Raw genomic sequence first — 16,271 nt, forward strand, 5'->3', positions numbered from 1 at the left:
AAATATACATTTAAATTACACTTAGTATGAAAGAAATATATTTAAAATGCATGCTTTGGTAGGAAATTGTACACTAACGTTGGTAAAACGTTTTACATGCAAGGTCAAAGGCAATTCAATATTTGCCAATCACTGAATTTAGAGCTTAAAACCGTAACAGTAAGTGAAGATTCTGGAGTTCTTTAGTTTTATGTTTGGTACATTATTCAATTTATGGTGTTAAGTATAAAATTATAGTACAGATTTCCAGACAGTTGAGTATGTTTTGCATACTGTCAGAAAGTGTAGCTCTGTCCTGATTTTTCTAAAACTTTCTTTTTGCATTTCTGTCCCATCCAGTCCTTATCTTCTATTCAGACACACAAAAAATGAAGGGACAGATACTGCAGATCCACTGGAAGCATAAGGGAATATCTGTATATTTTACAGTTTTGTCACCCAGATTTAATCTTAAATAAACCCACCTGTTATGGATCTCATAATAAGCACACAGAATAACAGAATCTGCAGTGTGTCACAACAACCCGTTACTTCATCTCTGATGGTGCGTGTATTTAATTGATAGCACAGACAAGGCATTTGCCTCTGACTTTTTTCCTCCAAACAGTTGAAGTGTTGGAAGAAGAGCTTGAATGTGTGTACAAGTGTGTAATTATGTTTGTGTGTACGTGTATGTTCATAAGATTGTGGTAGCGTGTTGAGGGTTCACGTGAGGGCTGAGTGACAGTCAGCAGACGGGCGGGTCAGGTAGCATGTGGTGGATGGCAGGTACGTTTTCTGTGTCTAAACAGAAGTGTGTGGAAGTGCAGCACTGGCCCTTTCCGACAGTACAGACACCACGCAGCTGCTGGCTTGATTGAGACATCTGTATGAAGCAGATGGAGTTTGGGAAAGAACAGGGTTTGATGTCTATCACTGACATTAAAACGGCACAGCGACGCGCTCAGTCGGCTAGGGTGGACAGGAGACCACTCGTAAGATTGACTGCTGGACCTGGACCGCGTCTTCAAGATGTGAAGCCTGAAAGGGGCTGCCGACTGCCTCAAAACTTCCATTCGTTTCATCTTCAAGTTTGTTTAAATCGGAGTAATCATAGGAAGAGCAGGCATTTGAAGGGGTTTTTGCAGATGAAATAGATCAATTGGTTTATAACATAATATTTTTTAATGATACAGGGAGTCACCTAAAGTACATGATTCCGCTAACGTGACAACAATATAGTTTCATGCATGTTGGATATCTCACTAACTTAAACTTGCAGACAAAATATTATTGAATAAAATGACGTATTTAGTCTTAAGAATTAAAGAGGTGTAATCCAAATGATGGGTGGCGGGTCATTATCTTTTAGTTTACTAAATGTGTTTTTTATGTACAGACCTATTTAGAAAACGAGCGATTCATTTCTTTTCAAGAGAATCTTCCTAACTCTCAATGCTCCAAATAAATAAAAGATAACGTCTGGTGATACAGCAGGTTTCAGATGGGTAAAAGCTGTGAGTCTCAAATCAGATCTGGATTTGTGTCTTCCGCCAGGGATCCCAAACACACAGTTCAGCTGTGCAAAACATGAACACTCTTCTTCCATTTTTCTTCTTTATCACTCTCTCATTCCTTGTTAATGTAAAATCTATTCCTCACCGCATTGACCAAGCAGGCCGTGATTCCAAATGAGGGTGCCGGAGACTCGGGCAGCATGTGTCTATTATGAGGGGCACCAAAACAAGCCATTGGTGACCTTGCAGAAATTTCTCTCTTATTTTCAATCAGCCCTCTCTCTCCACATCTTTGTTTTCCGCTAGGTTTTTGGTGGATTGGTGATCCAGCGAAAGTCCGAGGGCTGAGCATGCTTTTGGTTGCCATAGCATTGGGATTATTAAGAGATCCAATGGCTGCCTGGCTCCTCTATCATTCTCAGACTGAATAAAAATGTAAAAGTCCATTAAACACCATTACCCCTCCATCGCAGGTGTCACTGCCAGCAACGCAGAATGAAGTAGCTTATTTTTCTATTAGGCGAAGAGAGAGAGAGGCCGTTTGTAAGGCCAGTGCAAATGAATCTTTGCTCTGAATGGCCAGACGGTCAGACTCTAATTAGCCTGCACTGCTCTTCTTTATCTAATGGAGCTCGGAGCGCTGAAAAGGGTAAGCCTTTACAAACACCCAAATGGCTTACATTAGGCTGGCTTGCCTCAGTGGGTGTTTGACCATTCTTGAGTATTTTAAGAGCAGGAAGAGATTTGAGTCTAAACTTTACCAACAGTAACCACCATGAATCCACGTGAGGGATATTCAGGATGGAAATTAGTTTATTTTATAGATCCTTTGTTTATATTGCGATCACATGATATGTGTTGCTCATTTAATATTAACTGTTGACTAATTTAACATTTGATCAAATAAAACATACCCGTAGAAAGGGTCATATTCTGGCAGCTGGGGAGTAAGAAAGATAACATACGTTTTGTAAATGTAAGAAAATCACATATACATATAAGTCAATTATAATAAGTATACTAATTATGTTTTTGTACATTACAACTTGTTAATTTGCAGTCTGTTTCTGTGTCATTATTTCAAAACGATTCTGACAAATAAAACAAGGACTTAATAATAATAAATGCATTAAAATATGAATATTATATAGTGTGTATATACATTTGTAAAAATGGGGCACAATGGACAAAAATGTCCTTCAAATTTACGGAAAGTGTCCTGGCTGAAATTTTTTTTTGTTCTTGGGACGACCCGATGAGTAGGTTTTATTTCGGTGCTGAAGGGGGGGCTAAAGTAGACTGAGTCTAAAGAAAAGTTTAAATTGCTGTAAACTGAGCCTAAGTTGTCACAAAGCTCCAGTTAATGTGAATATATATATACTGTATACATAATGTATGTATGTCTAATTTCTATGTATGTAATATATACTGTATATTTGTAATAAAATCGTTTTTATATTTGTACTGGCTCCCAATGAATCTCAGTCATTGGTTATACTAAATAAAACCTTCATCAAAGAGTCCAGAGCAATATTTCTGGTTACTTTTCTTCGCTTTTCTTTTCTAATGCATTAAAAGGTTTAGATGCGTTGGATTGTTTTAGAGCCTCTTAACTTTTTCTCTTTTGTTTAACAGCTTCTCTGTGAATCCTGGCCGCACATCGAGGCAGGTGAGGAATGGCTTGGACCTGCAGAGTTAGCTGGATGTCGTCTTCTCCTGGCTTCAGCCTGGAAAAGTGCTGATCGTGGAAGGGGCGCAGCAGGGCTGTGCTGGAGGAGCTATCTCTTGGGCAGATGGTAGGAAGATAGGGGGAATAGTCACCCTGCTGCTTAGCCAACAGGGACACACACACAGACACATTCACACACAGCACACCCACACAGGAAACATTAGAACAACGATTTGTCATAGTCTTTCATTTCGGCAGAGGAGTTTTTTTGGAAATAAGATGTGTGAGTTTATTATTATCTTCCTCTGAGTCAGTATGTTCGGCGGAGATCTCTGGTAGCCCTCTCTTATGGACTGCTCTCGAACTGTCCACAAGCTATTTATAACTTACTTCACAACTGTCAATCATAAAGTTTTCTTGTCAATCTCCGCAGCTGTTACAATGTCAGAGCAGAAGAAGCAAACAAGATATTTATTTAGCATTATTTGGCCCATTAGGGCCTGTCAGAGTGTGTTTGCCCCTGCCCAAAACATAAACCAAACCCATTGTGTGATGATGTTAATGAAAAATAATGGAACACTATGCCAAAAATATTAGTTTCATCAATTTCAGGTCATATGAATGTTTCCAAATCACTTTCGAATTATGTACAAGTTATGAAAACACATGTATGTGATCCAAATATTAGTGGTAAAGTTTGTTGTAATGTAAGATCTGGTGGTCCCATCAGCTCTCTCAACTGTCTCAAACTGGCCTTGTCCCATCCTTATTGTTTTAACTCTGCTTAGAGAGACTTTTAGAGAGTTTTATAATGTCCTTGATAACAAACAATGAGTGATGCAGAATGGCTGTCTTTTCTGTTTAACGTCAGTATCAGAAGGCACGTCTCCGTTTTGGGGATCCCCGTGGCTAAGCTCACACATTTGACTCAGTTCCACGTAACCCAACATGCTGTTAGACACTAACCATCCGCTCCCATATGGCAAACCTGGGCTGAGGCTTTGTCAGCTTCCAGATTTTTTGGTATTTTTTTCTTTTTGTCAGCTTTAAAATCAGACAAACACAGTGAGTGGTGGGCTAATTACCACAGGCCTTCCTGTAATTACTCTTCTGAAGCAGCAGACAGGTTGGGTACAGACAGATCTGCCGCTGTCTCTCTTTCAAGCTCATCTTCTGCTCACCCGACAGCTCTCAAGTTCTTCCTGCATTTGAGGTTCAGCTCTTCCAATGAATTGTGAGTAAGAAGTTGTCAAACACGGTTATGGTGACTATGGTGATGGAGAGTAATTGGCCTTGGGGTTCATATAGGTCTTATTGTAGGTATACAGTATGTGTCTGTCTCTTAAAAATCTGGTAAGCAAGGCTGCAAACTTTCAATGTATTTATTTATGAGTTATTATTACCTTATCAAAACAAACCAACTGCAGTTTAATTTATATTAATTGGAAAGCACAAGCAAAAACAATGAAAATATCTCTTCATTGACATCTGCATATTTAAAAACTGGGGCTGTCAAATGATGAATTTTTACATAATATTTTGTAACACATAACACATACATTACAAGGAAATATTTACAATAATGCCATCATTTAAATGATATATAAATGTTTATTAATTTCATATATATATTTAAAATATGCATACATGTATATGTTTTTTAAAATACAAAATGTACAATACACAACCTTTCACTCTTGATGCGATTCATCGTGATTAACAGTCCTATAAACATACATACATATTTAGAAATATCTGTATGTGTAATATACATAATATAAATTCTTTACTTCTTCATTTACACAACAACAACAAAACCTCAGAAAAAAGGTTCAGTGCATAAGTGTGAATGATTTAGACTGAATTGTTAAAGAATTGGGCCATTTTACTCCAAAAAATGATTCATTCATGATTCATACATGACTAGTTGTGATTCTGAACAGCTAACAGACAATACAGGATGACAATTTGATTACTATACAGTTAAACTAATAGCTCTGCTATTTGTAAAGACTCTACGGTAAGTAAATACCTTAGCAAAAGCCTTTATAGTTTTGCATTTTCCTGGAACTGTGTCCTTTGTAAAGGTTATGGACAACGTTTTGAACAATAACCGTCAGCACTGCTTTGAAAAAGTTATTTCAGTCATTAAGCTACAAATGGCATAGCCATTAATCGGCTTATCGTAATGAAGGATGCTTGGAGTTATTTGTATCTGCATGTAAACTGTGTTGTTAAAAGTAGGTGAGTTTTGCTAGCGTGATACGTTTATGTATCCCACAGGGAACATTGTCCCACTAAGATGCCACGGTTGCTCTACATAATTACAATGCGAAGGTTCTTGTAAACTCATTAATATTTGCGAGTCTATTTTGTTTTATGTATTATAACTTCTATACTATAAGAAGAATCCAGCTTTTACGTTTGTTAAACTGACGATAGTCTCTGGCTGTCCACTGATTTTTAGTAGAGAAAAATTACGGTTTGTTGTTCTGGTTACCCATTAAGAACAGAAGAAATGTGGAAAGTTTGCTAGGAACATACCGTACTGTTGGGTTAAACCATCACACAAATCCCATTTGACAACTTTTCTGTGCAACCAAATGTTTTTATATCTTGACAAAAACTGTTGTGGCTATGACTGTGAGCTAAACGTATTGGCTATGGATTTCATAGAGGTAATTTAAAAAAGTATTTCACTTTATTGTAGGTTTATGTGTCTGTCTCTGTAAGTGCTGTTGGACAAGCTAAAAACTTTTTTTACCATTATGACATTTTGTTCTGCGCTACCAAACGTTTTGTAAGATCTTCACTCAGACAAAAACAAATATGTAATGGATATGTCTGTGAGGCACCAAAAAGAAAGAAAAACATTGACTCAGTGGCTCCGTTATTTGCTTTCAGTTGTGTTTTTTAACCAAACAGATGTTACATTTAACTATTTGTGTTTTAAAAAGATTGTTTCCTTTCATGTGTTCAAGTTTAAAATGTCACGAGGGTAAAAATTTACATTTTTGGGTTGTTAAATATGACCAAAAAACGGTTTGTTTTGCCGTACAGCCTTTGGTCTATGACTCCATTAAAGACACTTCTACAGTACTTGTGTCAAGCACAGGTTGCATTAGTCCGATTGCAATATCACAACCTTTCTGTCTGTCCACAGCGATCTTTTTTTAGGTCTTTGCAAATACAGTCCTACATTTTCGTATGCGTTTTTTCCTATTTGGCGAGCGTTTCTACAATGTCTCTGAATTGTAAAACGCCTCTCAAAATGCTTGCTACGGTTGCTTAAAACGCAGAAAATCTTACCCAGTCCGAATATTTATATGACGGACGATAATATCAGAGGCAGTGTCTAAATGTGATTGACACAACGTGAGGTCGTATTTATTTTTTAAGCGAATTTCGGTCAAAACATTTAGGTCTTTAATCTCTCGTCTTTTCTCCATACATCCCTGCTCCATGTCTATGCTACGGGCCAGTATACATCTGATCTTTGAAGCAGATGTGATAGGATGCATCACTTTGTGATTCTCAGAGAGGTTTTCCAGGGATTACCGTATAAAGTAAGTTACGGCCTTTCATTAACCTTGGCTGCAGAAATCTAGGTTTAATACGATACAAATGCGTAATCTGGCCCACACAAACGCAGTATTACTGTCCGATATTGCTTTGGGTTCCCTCTCGCCATTTCACTAATTAAGCTCGGAGCTCAACCTCGGGTCCTGCTGTTCTCCATCGTCTTTTAAATTTATTTTGATTGATTTGTGTCAGCCTTAACTATGCTCTCTGCTAGATCAATAAATAAAGATCAATACTGTAATGTTTTCATCAGAAGCGTTATTAAAAAATAGATTGGCTATAAAGAGAACTGAATCACTGATAGAAGCGATGCTTGCAATGCATGCCAACTTTGAATTTAATTGAACTAGTGCTCGAGATTAGGCGGAGGAATGCTTACGGGGAGTGCTGAGAGAAAATGGAGGCGGTCGGGAGGTATTTACTCGGGACAGAACAGCTCTGCAGGGTCCGAATAATGACCGTGGCCATTATGAATCGCATCATGTCCGCTAACAAGTACAGTAGCGATGACTGTGTTTATGGAACTTGTGTTATAATTTCTGGCTAACCAATCGCGTTCATGTGGTCGTATGTAATATGATGACATACGGTAAATTACAGTTCAGACGAATGGAGTTGACCGACTGTAAAATGTTAAAACAGTAAAACAGCATGAAAGCTGGACTTCGCCAAGAAGATGATGGCTTGCGGTCTGGAGTCGTGCGTATGTGTGTGCGTAATACGCGTCCGTCAGCTGGTGTGTGTAACGTAAAAATATTCCACAATGACCGAGATATCCAAGCTTGGCCTTTTAATAAGAGCAGTTGAAGTACGTCATGAGTCACAGACCGTCGGTGTTATTGTGCTCAGTTTTAGCTATGCGATGTTTGTTCACTGGAGAGCTCCTGTTCCCAACCCACAGGCACTTTTTTTCAACCCATGAGCAGGGGTTGGGCAGCAGCTTGGACTCTGCCCGATCCTCCCTCTAGCCAGCTGGGTGTCAGGCAGAGGAGGGCAGCTGGGGTTCCGGCCCAGCCAGGGCCCGCAGGGATCTCGGGGTTAGCACAACAGAGGCCCCAGTCCTGTGCCTTCCTTTAATAGCCACAGTTTGACCCCACCTCGCCACACACACTGCTTCCAACGCCGGCGTATGATTAATGGCTTAGTTTTGCTGTGGCTGGCTTACCGTATGACAACGTACACGCACACGGACGCACTTACGCACACACAACCACTGCCCAGCTTTCCTACTTACTTTGTGAATGTTTATGTAATAATGATGTTTTTTGCTTTGGATGGCACTGCTGGTATACATGTTTTAAATAGAAAGATGGCAATCTGTGTGATTTCAGCTGAGAATTTGTATTTCAGCACTATGGAAAGTGAGTGCATTTGGGTCGGCCGTGTGGTTTTGGATGGTGGGAGAGAAAAGGTTTGATCCAATTCAAAGAGACTTGATTTCCCTAAAGAGCTTGCATGCACGTCCACCGGTCGATAAGCAAATAACATCTGCGTGTCCACTGACCACAATGAACTTGGTTAAACCCAACAGCCTCATCAAACCTGGACAGCCCCGAGCCTGGCACGATGCAGGATTAACATGCTATTAGAGTTATTTGGTGCATCAGATGGGAAAACGTAGCGCTTACGTGTAAACTGTCATCTGCTTGATCTATTCAGAAGTACAAAAATCCCTTTAAAATATACATAAGCTACATGTGATGCCAGTATTTACAAGAATTAAGACAAAATGCTGGTGTGTGAAATTCAGGTTTACCATTTTTTTAAGTAGCCTTGGAATCCCCCTTAATGTAAACCATTATGAAAAATCAGTTTTTATCACGTGATACTACATAAGGCTGCAGTGGTGTTTTTCTGCACAAAGATGATGACTCATATGTCTTACATAGAAGTATAAGTAAAGATGTTTATGTGAATTACAAAATGCAGATGTGTTTGAGTGTGCATTCTTTATATATTATTTTATTTTAATCTTTATTTTATTTTATTGTCAAAATAAAATGTGTTTAATTGTGCATTTATGAAATATTCGATTGTATTCTATATTTTGTAGTATTTTAATTTTATAATTTGTGGTTCAAATTATGAAGTTGTATCTAATTCAAGCAATTTGTACTGCCTACAGAAGTGGTTCTGTATAATACATGCGCACAGCTCTGGTTTATCTGTGTCATTTCCATGTTGTATCCACGAGCAGACTGCTCTTTGCAAACTGGTTTTCTCCAGCAATCCTTTCCTCTGATTTTCATCTTAAAGAGACTCTCACTATCACCAATGTTACTTATCCAAGTCCCTTACAACACTCAAAAACATGGAAATTTAATGTTGGGGAAAGGGCATTATTTCTCTCTGCTTCTCTCTCTCTCTCTCTCTTTCCCTCTCCGTGTATGCTCAAGCCCAGAGAGCTTTTTTCTTTTCAGATACCCAGAGTAGAAGCCACATCACAAGATGTGCAGAGACAGTGCAGGATGTCCTACTGCTCCTGATTTGCCTGAAACACTAGTTGGGGTGATGTGGGGATCATCTGTCTGCTTGGATTCTGGTTTTCTCAGTTTCTCAGATGCTGCTTAAGTCCCTCATTTGCAGCAGTTGACCTTTCTCTCCCTCAGGTGATGTGATCCACCAAGTGTCCGCTTGGCCAGATCTCGGCCTCACGTTCAACCCAAGCCACGCTGAAGAGGTTAAACTAGCGGGAAGGTTCAGAGACACAACTGGTTAGCTTTAGTGCATTTTGTTGTAATTGTGTCCCAGTTGTCTTGTCAGAAATCAATTGGAGTTGGGAACTGAATAGCACAAGGAGGTCAAGGATTCTTCATCCTAAATATTTTATCTGTACTACACGTCTGGAGCTTTTAAAGATGCGTGCTGGCCTGTTTTCCCTATGACTCTGATGGGCAGGCGCTATTGGCTCAGCCTTTTCGTCTAGGCCAGGGCCAGGTTAAAATCAATTATAATCTATTATTAAGGGTACTGTGTATGTGGTATAAGCTGGAGAGAGTGATGTGGAGAAGTACGGTTTGTTTTGAGGTCCGGTTTTATTAGATTCATCTAAAGCAATCACCTTAGCAGGTTTGCTGACAGTCTGGTCAATCTGGTCTGGAGTAATGCTGGTTCCTATGGATTTTGGGCATTTGTCAGATGTTCAGGCTAGAAGACCAGTTGGACTAAAAGAAAAATGTATCCCATAGAAAGTTCTTCTATGGCATTGCTCTAGTATCTTTTTTTAATGATTTCATTATTACTATCAGATTATTATTATTATAAGATTTTATAATGTTCTATATAGAGGTCTATGCATTTTTAAACCACAAATTAAAGTTCCATAATGTTTTAATGGCTTTGATACTCCGCTTCTGTATGATAGTCCTCAGAACACCCGAATGTTTGTTTATTCTCATGCAACATACTGATAACTAAAAACAGTCAGGTCAAACAATAGCACTCAAATCCCAACGGTTAACTGTTAGCCAAACACTTTCGCCAAACACGGCCTCTTCAGAGAGTGGAGTTAGGTGATTTAACCAAACAAATGCAGTTCAGCCGAAGGTGAGAAAGAGAGATAGTTGTTTATACACTGTTTGTAATATACAAGCATCCATCAGCCCCACCTGTACAATTGCGTAGCCACTCTCTAACTGTCCCCGCTCTTTAGTCTCCACTTACTCGCCTGTAATTACTCTCAATGAATAAATAACATCTACTTCATGCTACGCCACCACCAGTAAACTAAAACACGCTTTTCAATCGCGCACCTCTGCAGAGTTGACCGTACGAGTGAAATCGTGCAAGATGATTTGTTTTCATCTCTGCTAAAGTACAAATTTGATTTCCTTCAGTACCAAAACAGGCAGACGTGGTGCCTGATTTGTTTTTGACGACAGCCAAATGAAGGATGCTCTCGGCGGAGCACAGACGCCGTCGGGGGTGAGCGGGAAGGCGTGTAGTTTGTCCACCGCCACCTCCGTATACTTTACTCAAGGAGTCCAGAGGAGGCACGGCGGCCAATCGATGGGCCGGTCTTAAGTGTGATCAGAGCGGATGAGAGATGAAGATGTTTCCCAGCTTTGGTAACGACTGCAGGCATCGGGGTCGATTCGGCGACCGGCAGATTGAGAGGCGTTATATCTGATGAGCATGAGGTTCCTCTCCGATGAGCAATCTGCTTTATCAAAAGACCTTTTTCTCAATCAATAGAGCTTTTATCAGGGGAGCCCAGCGCTGTCCTGCCCCGCCATATCAGCTCTTACACTGAGCAGATGGCATGTGCGGGACAGGCTAATGCCCGTTCAGCTGGAGACTGGTCAGCAGATTCTTTGAGCTCTCTGAAACACATGTTCTCTCTCTCTCTCTCTCTCTCTCTCAGCCTATCATTGGACCTGCACTTTTTATGACCTGTATGACTTTATATCTTCTGCAGAACACAAAAGATGTTTTGAAGAAAATTGGTGATCAAACACCGGCAGTAAAGTGTCCATACAATCAATGGGTACCTCCATTGTTCGATTACCAACATCCTTCAAAATATCTTCTTTTGTGTTCTGCAGAAGAAATAAAGTCATACCGGTTTAAAATAACAAGATCATTTTTGCATGAACTATCCCTTTAAGACAGTGTTGAACCCACCTCTAACCAATATCCAAAGCGATGAAACGGTGAGGGGGTGCAATGCAAGGTTAACGCTGCGTTCCCGGTGCGTTAATGAAGTGGTGTGGTGTGGCGTAGCAGTGACAAGCTGATCTTGGAGGAGGATGGCTGCGTGGGGATTACCGTCTTAGTCCTCCAGCATGAGAACAGCGAATTAATCTCCAGTCTCGGCCGTTCAATGAGTCCCCAGAGCTTGCTTAATTAACCTAATAAAAATACTAATAGAACCATTTCCAAAGGTAAATTTAATTTACTTGTCAGCGTTGTACATCAATAGGGATAAGGACGGGTGGGCACTTGTGCCTCGGCGAGCGTCCACGGCGCAGGCCCCTAATAAATACCAACTCGTTTACATCCGCATCCGATTAAGCCCGCTGTCACCGGCCACAGTTAAATTATGATGAAAAGAGGGGCTGAGTGCGGAATTAACATGACCAAAGATTAACACAATATTTGTCTAGGCGGATGATGGGATTTCTCTCTCTCTCTCTCTTCCACTTCTCTTCCTCTTGATGGTGTGATTGCTTACCTCAGCCGTGAGCACCGTGAACTAATGCCCCCATAAATCAGATTTCATTAAAAGAGATAGTTAGCCCCCTTTAATCCAAATGGGGTTTAAACAAATGCAGTTCATATGGAACAATCATAAAAACTTACTGGCGGGAAGTTTGCGTGGCGATGTACTACCAAGAGCCATTAAGCCCATCTCATTACTGCCCTCCCAATGACTATGTAATGACCTGCAATCATTTGTAAGTGAATAACTATTAAAAGCCCTGGCAGCCGGGGGAATGCTTTTAAAGGCAAATTAAAACACAAGGGAGGTAGCCTCTTCCTGCATAATGTGACACATAACAGGCTTTCCGTCCTTCCTACGCTGACCAGGATCTTTCATGCCCAAAAGAAACTGAGAAACGACTAGAAGGATCATTTGCTCTTGTTTTAAGCACTGCGGTTGAACATTACAACGTTACGATTTTTCCGGTGACAGACCTTTGGGTTTTGAGGCCGTGTCACATTTTTGCATGCTCGAGGGTCCTCGGAGCAGTTGCGCATTGTTCTGTTGCCGCCATGCGTGACCAATCAGAAGCTTTAGATCTTGCGACTTGCTTTGCGAATAGTTAATTCCTTCTGCAAAAGTTTGTAAGCTGTGGATGACTTTTAACTTTCTCAGCAGAAGCTGCAGGGTTCTTTGTGGGAAAGATTGTAATTCTGTGTCGAGAAATGAAAAACAGTTGGGTGCAAATCTGTTCTGAGTGGAGATATTGATCAATAGTCCTACTGTATACAATGCATGATTTTATTCTCATCAGAGAGAAAAGAAGACCACCTGAAATACTGAAGTACTGAAATAACGACCTTATAATGTGTACTTAATTGTACTCGCTTAAAAAAAACAAACGATGGCCTTTCAAAGATTTCTAGAAGGCACTCATGCTCAATAATAGGTGAAGGCTTCTCTCATATAGCATGACTAGAGGAGGGGCACATCATCGCACTTTATTTTATTGAGTTTTTTCTTCCAGAATCAGTTCAACAAAGCAATGACAGGTTACAGTGTATCTTTTAAATACTGCAGATGTGGTGACTCTTGGTGACTCGTGGCCATACAGAGCGCACGAGTTTGAGATGTGAGGTGAGCAATGAGTTGTTCTGGTTTGTGTGTAGCCACTGAAGCCTGGAGATGTTGTTGCCATCAGCCACCACAAGGTGGACAATCATGTTTTAAAAAGTTGAGGATTTTTATGGTCAACCTGCATAATATCACAGAATGCTTTAACACATACTGTAGCTTTGACCTATATTGCAAACTCTGACCCTTTTCAACATATTCAAACATTCAAAGCAGTAACATTCCTCCTCAACTTTAAATTCCACCTCATTTCTCAGTCTGATCAAGATTTCTCTTTGAGCACTCGATACACTTCTGTGTCTGAACGGCACAGCGGAGTTTGAAAGCAGGAGGAGAAAGGAGAATGTTCTGTGTTTTGGTGTCACCAGGGGCTGTGTGGCTTTTATAAGTCCCAGCAGAGAAGAGAGAAGGGGGATGTAAAGGAGGAGAAAAGAGTGAGAAAGATGGAGCGATTCTCAGGAGGGGGATCCGAGGCTATGTCCACCGTCGACAAGTTAAGCCACACTCCTGTTGGTTTTAATTCACCTCCACAAATCTAGATCTGATTCATAACTACACAAAGCTAGCGTGCCTAGTTTTTTCTAGCCTTTAGGGACAAATTGTGTGTGTTATTTTGTGTGTGCGTGCATGCGCATGTGTGTTCCTGAATGACTGTTCACCCCTTATCTGACTACCAGTAATAACGTTAAAAATAGTAATAACAATAATAATATTTGCTGTTTACATTGATTTGATAAATGTCTCATACTGCATTATCTATTGTTGTAGTCATATACTGTAGCTATATACTGTTACCTCTCTTCACATCTTTCTCTCTGTTGTTGTCACATATACATAGCAATGACCCGCCGCTCACTATGCAGACACCATGCTGTGAATTCCATCTAACCAGAAAAACAAGAGGAAATTGTTATGCAAATGAACATGCACTGGCTATTCTAGAAAGGTTGTAGTTTGTGTGCATGTGCATGCGTGTGTTTATATATTAGAGTAATTCACATAGTAAAATAAATGAAGAGGCGAAGAGAGAGAATTTTCCAGCCAGGACTTGAGTACATTAAAACATTCTCAATCATCAAGCATAGCGTTTATCAAATAAACAGGCGTATGCATTATACAGCATGAGCAGATTCAAGGCAACAGTAACATTTGTAAGGTCTGTCTAAAAAACACTACCGGTCAAAAGTTTAGGATCACTGGACGAAAATGTGTCTCGTGCTATTAAAAATCTTTTAATCTGAATGTGTGTTTCAATGTTTGGAATTATTTTTATAGACAAAGGTTTCCCAGGTTGAGACCTTTTATAAGCCGGCCACTAAAATGACAAGTGTACGGTTTTGCAAATTCTAGTCAAAAGCTGGCTACTTTGAAGATGCTAAAATATAACAGAGTTAATTTATGTTTGATGCTTTTAGTCACCACATAGTTCTCATAGTAACCATTTTTATTCAATGGTTTTGATGGGTCTACTATTATTCTAAAATGTGAAATAATATAAATAAAGAATAAGTAAGTGATCCTAAACTTTTCACGGGTAGTGTATGACTTAATACATTTTAAAGTAACAGTATCGGATATAGCTCATTGGCTGTAAGTTACAGGTGAAGTCTTTCTGTAGCATTAAAGTTGTTTGGTAGGTTCTTCCAATTGGTTGAGCCGGTGTTACTCTGTTTGACTGGTAAACAAACTGAGGACTGTTTTGGTAGCCCTTAAGTGTTTACACTTTTCATGGGACCTCCAGCAGGGCATCCACCTACAAATTGCTTACTCATAGTTTACTTTGCTTATTAAGAAACAACCAAAAAAGACGTACTTGTCCCTCAAATACCTCCCGTGTGTTTCCAGGCTCCAGGATTCAGTATTGAAGTCCATCAGCAAAGACTCCGCCCTCAGCGTTTCAGCACGCAGGATGGAGGTTTTCTTTCGGGTGACTGAAGTGATTCTTCCCCGGTTGGGTGTTTATAGGCAGGAGGATGCAGTCCTTAGTGTTACTGCCTTATAAAAAAGCTCACATGCTGTGTGATTAAATAACAGGGACGGCAGTAAAGAGAAAAGACATAATGATGGTTACATGCAGGTCAGTTACAATTTAATTGTCATTGCACTTCATTGCGAACGTATCAATTCGCTGCTGCTTAGCTGAGCAGAAAACAGTGCTTTAGCACATAGAGGGAGTCATGCTGACTGGCTGTCAATTTACCTGCTATCATGCTCTTTTTTTTCCACTGTTCTCCTCTTTTTCCTCGTCTTGTGTCTGAAAACAAGATGCATTTTATCTTTACGTTGGGTAAACAGTTACTTTGTCTCCACAAACAGACTATCCAAGTAGGTAGTCACCTAGGGCCCAGGCGTGCCTCAGCTGAATAAGTCAATTACACATGTATATTTTTCTTAAAGGTATAGTTCACCCAAAAATACAGTTACTCACTTTCTAGTTGTTCCAAACCTGTATACGCTTCTTTGTTTGGTTGAACACAGAGAGAGAGATATTTAAACTAATGCATGTAACCAAACACTTCTTGGTAACGCTTCAGTATAGGGGTCAAATCTCACTATTTACTAGTTGTTATTAACATGCCTATAATTGGAAAATTGGCTGTTTTTTTTAGTACGTATAAAGCACATTTTCTGCATGACCATACTCTACATACCTAATCCTACCCAATACTTAAGCCTAACTAATACCTTACTAGCTATTAATAAGGATCAAATTAAGAGTTTATTGGGGAAAAAGTCACGTTAATGGTTTGTTAATAGCGAGAATTGCCTATACTGAAGTGTGACTCAGTTCTTGGAGCCCATTGACTATGATAGCAGGAAAAATTTAAATAAATGTTGTTCTACATCCTTTGAAATATCTTATTTCAATCGCTTGTATCTAAATATCGTATCGTCTTGTGTTCAACGGAACAAACAATATATAAAGTTATTTGTCTTACTATGGCATTTAATGGGGTCCAAGAACTGTTTGGTTATAAGCATTCTTCTAAATATCGTTCTCTGTGTTCATCAGATCTAAGAAATTTACACAGATTTGGAACAACTTGAAGGTAAATCTAAGTGATGACAGAACTTTTTATAAACTTGAAAATATGTTTTTAGAAGGTCTGTTTTTATTAATAGTGGTTTTCGTGATCTTGTGTGAGTGCCACAAACCCATGTGACTAGTTTTGATTATTTTACTTTGTCAGGAAAAAACCCATTACCAAATTAACTTGAATAATGTGTGTGTGTTCCTCATAGATTT

At 39.6% G+C, this 16,271-nt stretch overlaps 1 protein-coding gene across 1 annotated transcript in view; it reads left to right on the forward strand.

Moving 5' to 3' along the window:
- LOC306903605 (uncharacterized protein) overlaps positions 1-16,271 on the forward strand; it is a 98,470-nt gene that overhangs the window by 68,402 nt on the left and 13,797 nt on the right. Inside the window, exon 5 of the mRNA XM_079472906.1 lies at positions 3,132-3,292. Coding sequence (XP_079329032.1) covers positions 3,132-3,292 — 161 coding nt within the window. The remainder of the gene's footprint in view (positions 1-3,131; positions 3,293-16,271) is intronic.

The sequence above is a fragment of the Barbatula barbatula genome (assembly GCF_947034865.1).
Source record: "Barbatula barbatula genome assembly, chromosome: 14".
Lineage (NCBI taxonomy): Eukaryota > Metazoa > Chordata > Actinopteri > Cypriniformes > Nemacheilidae > Barbatula > Barbatula barbatula.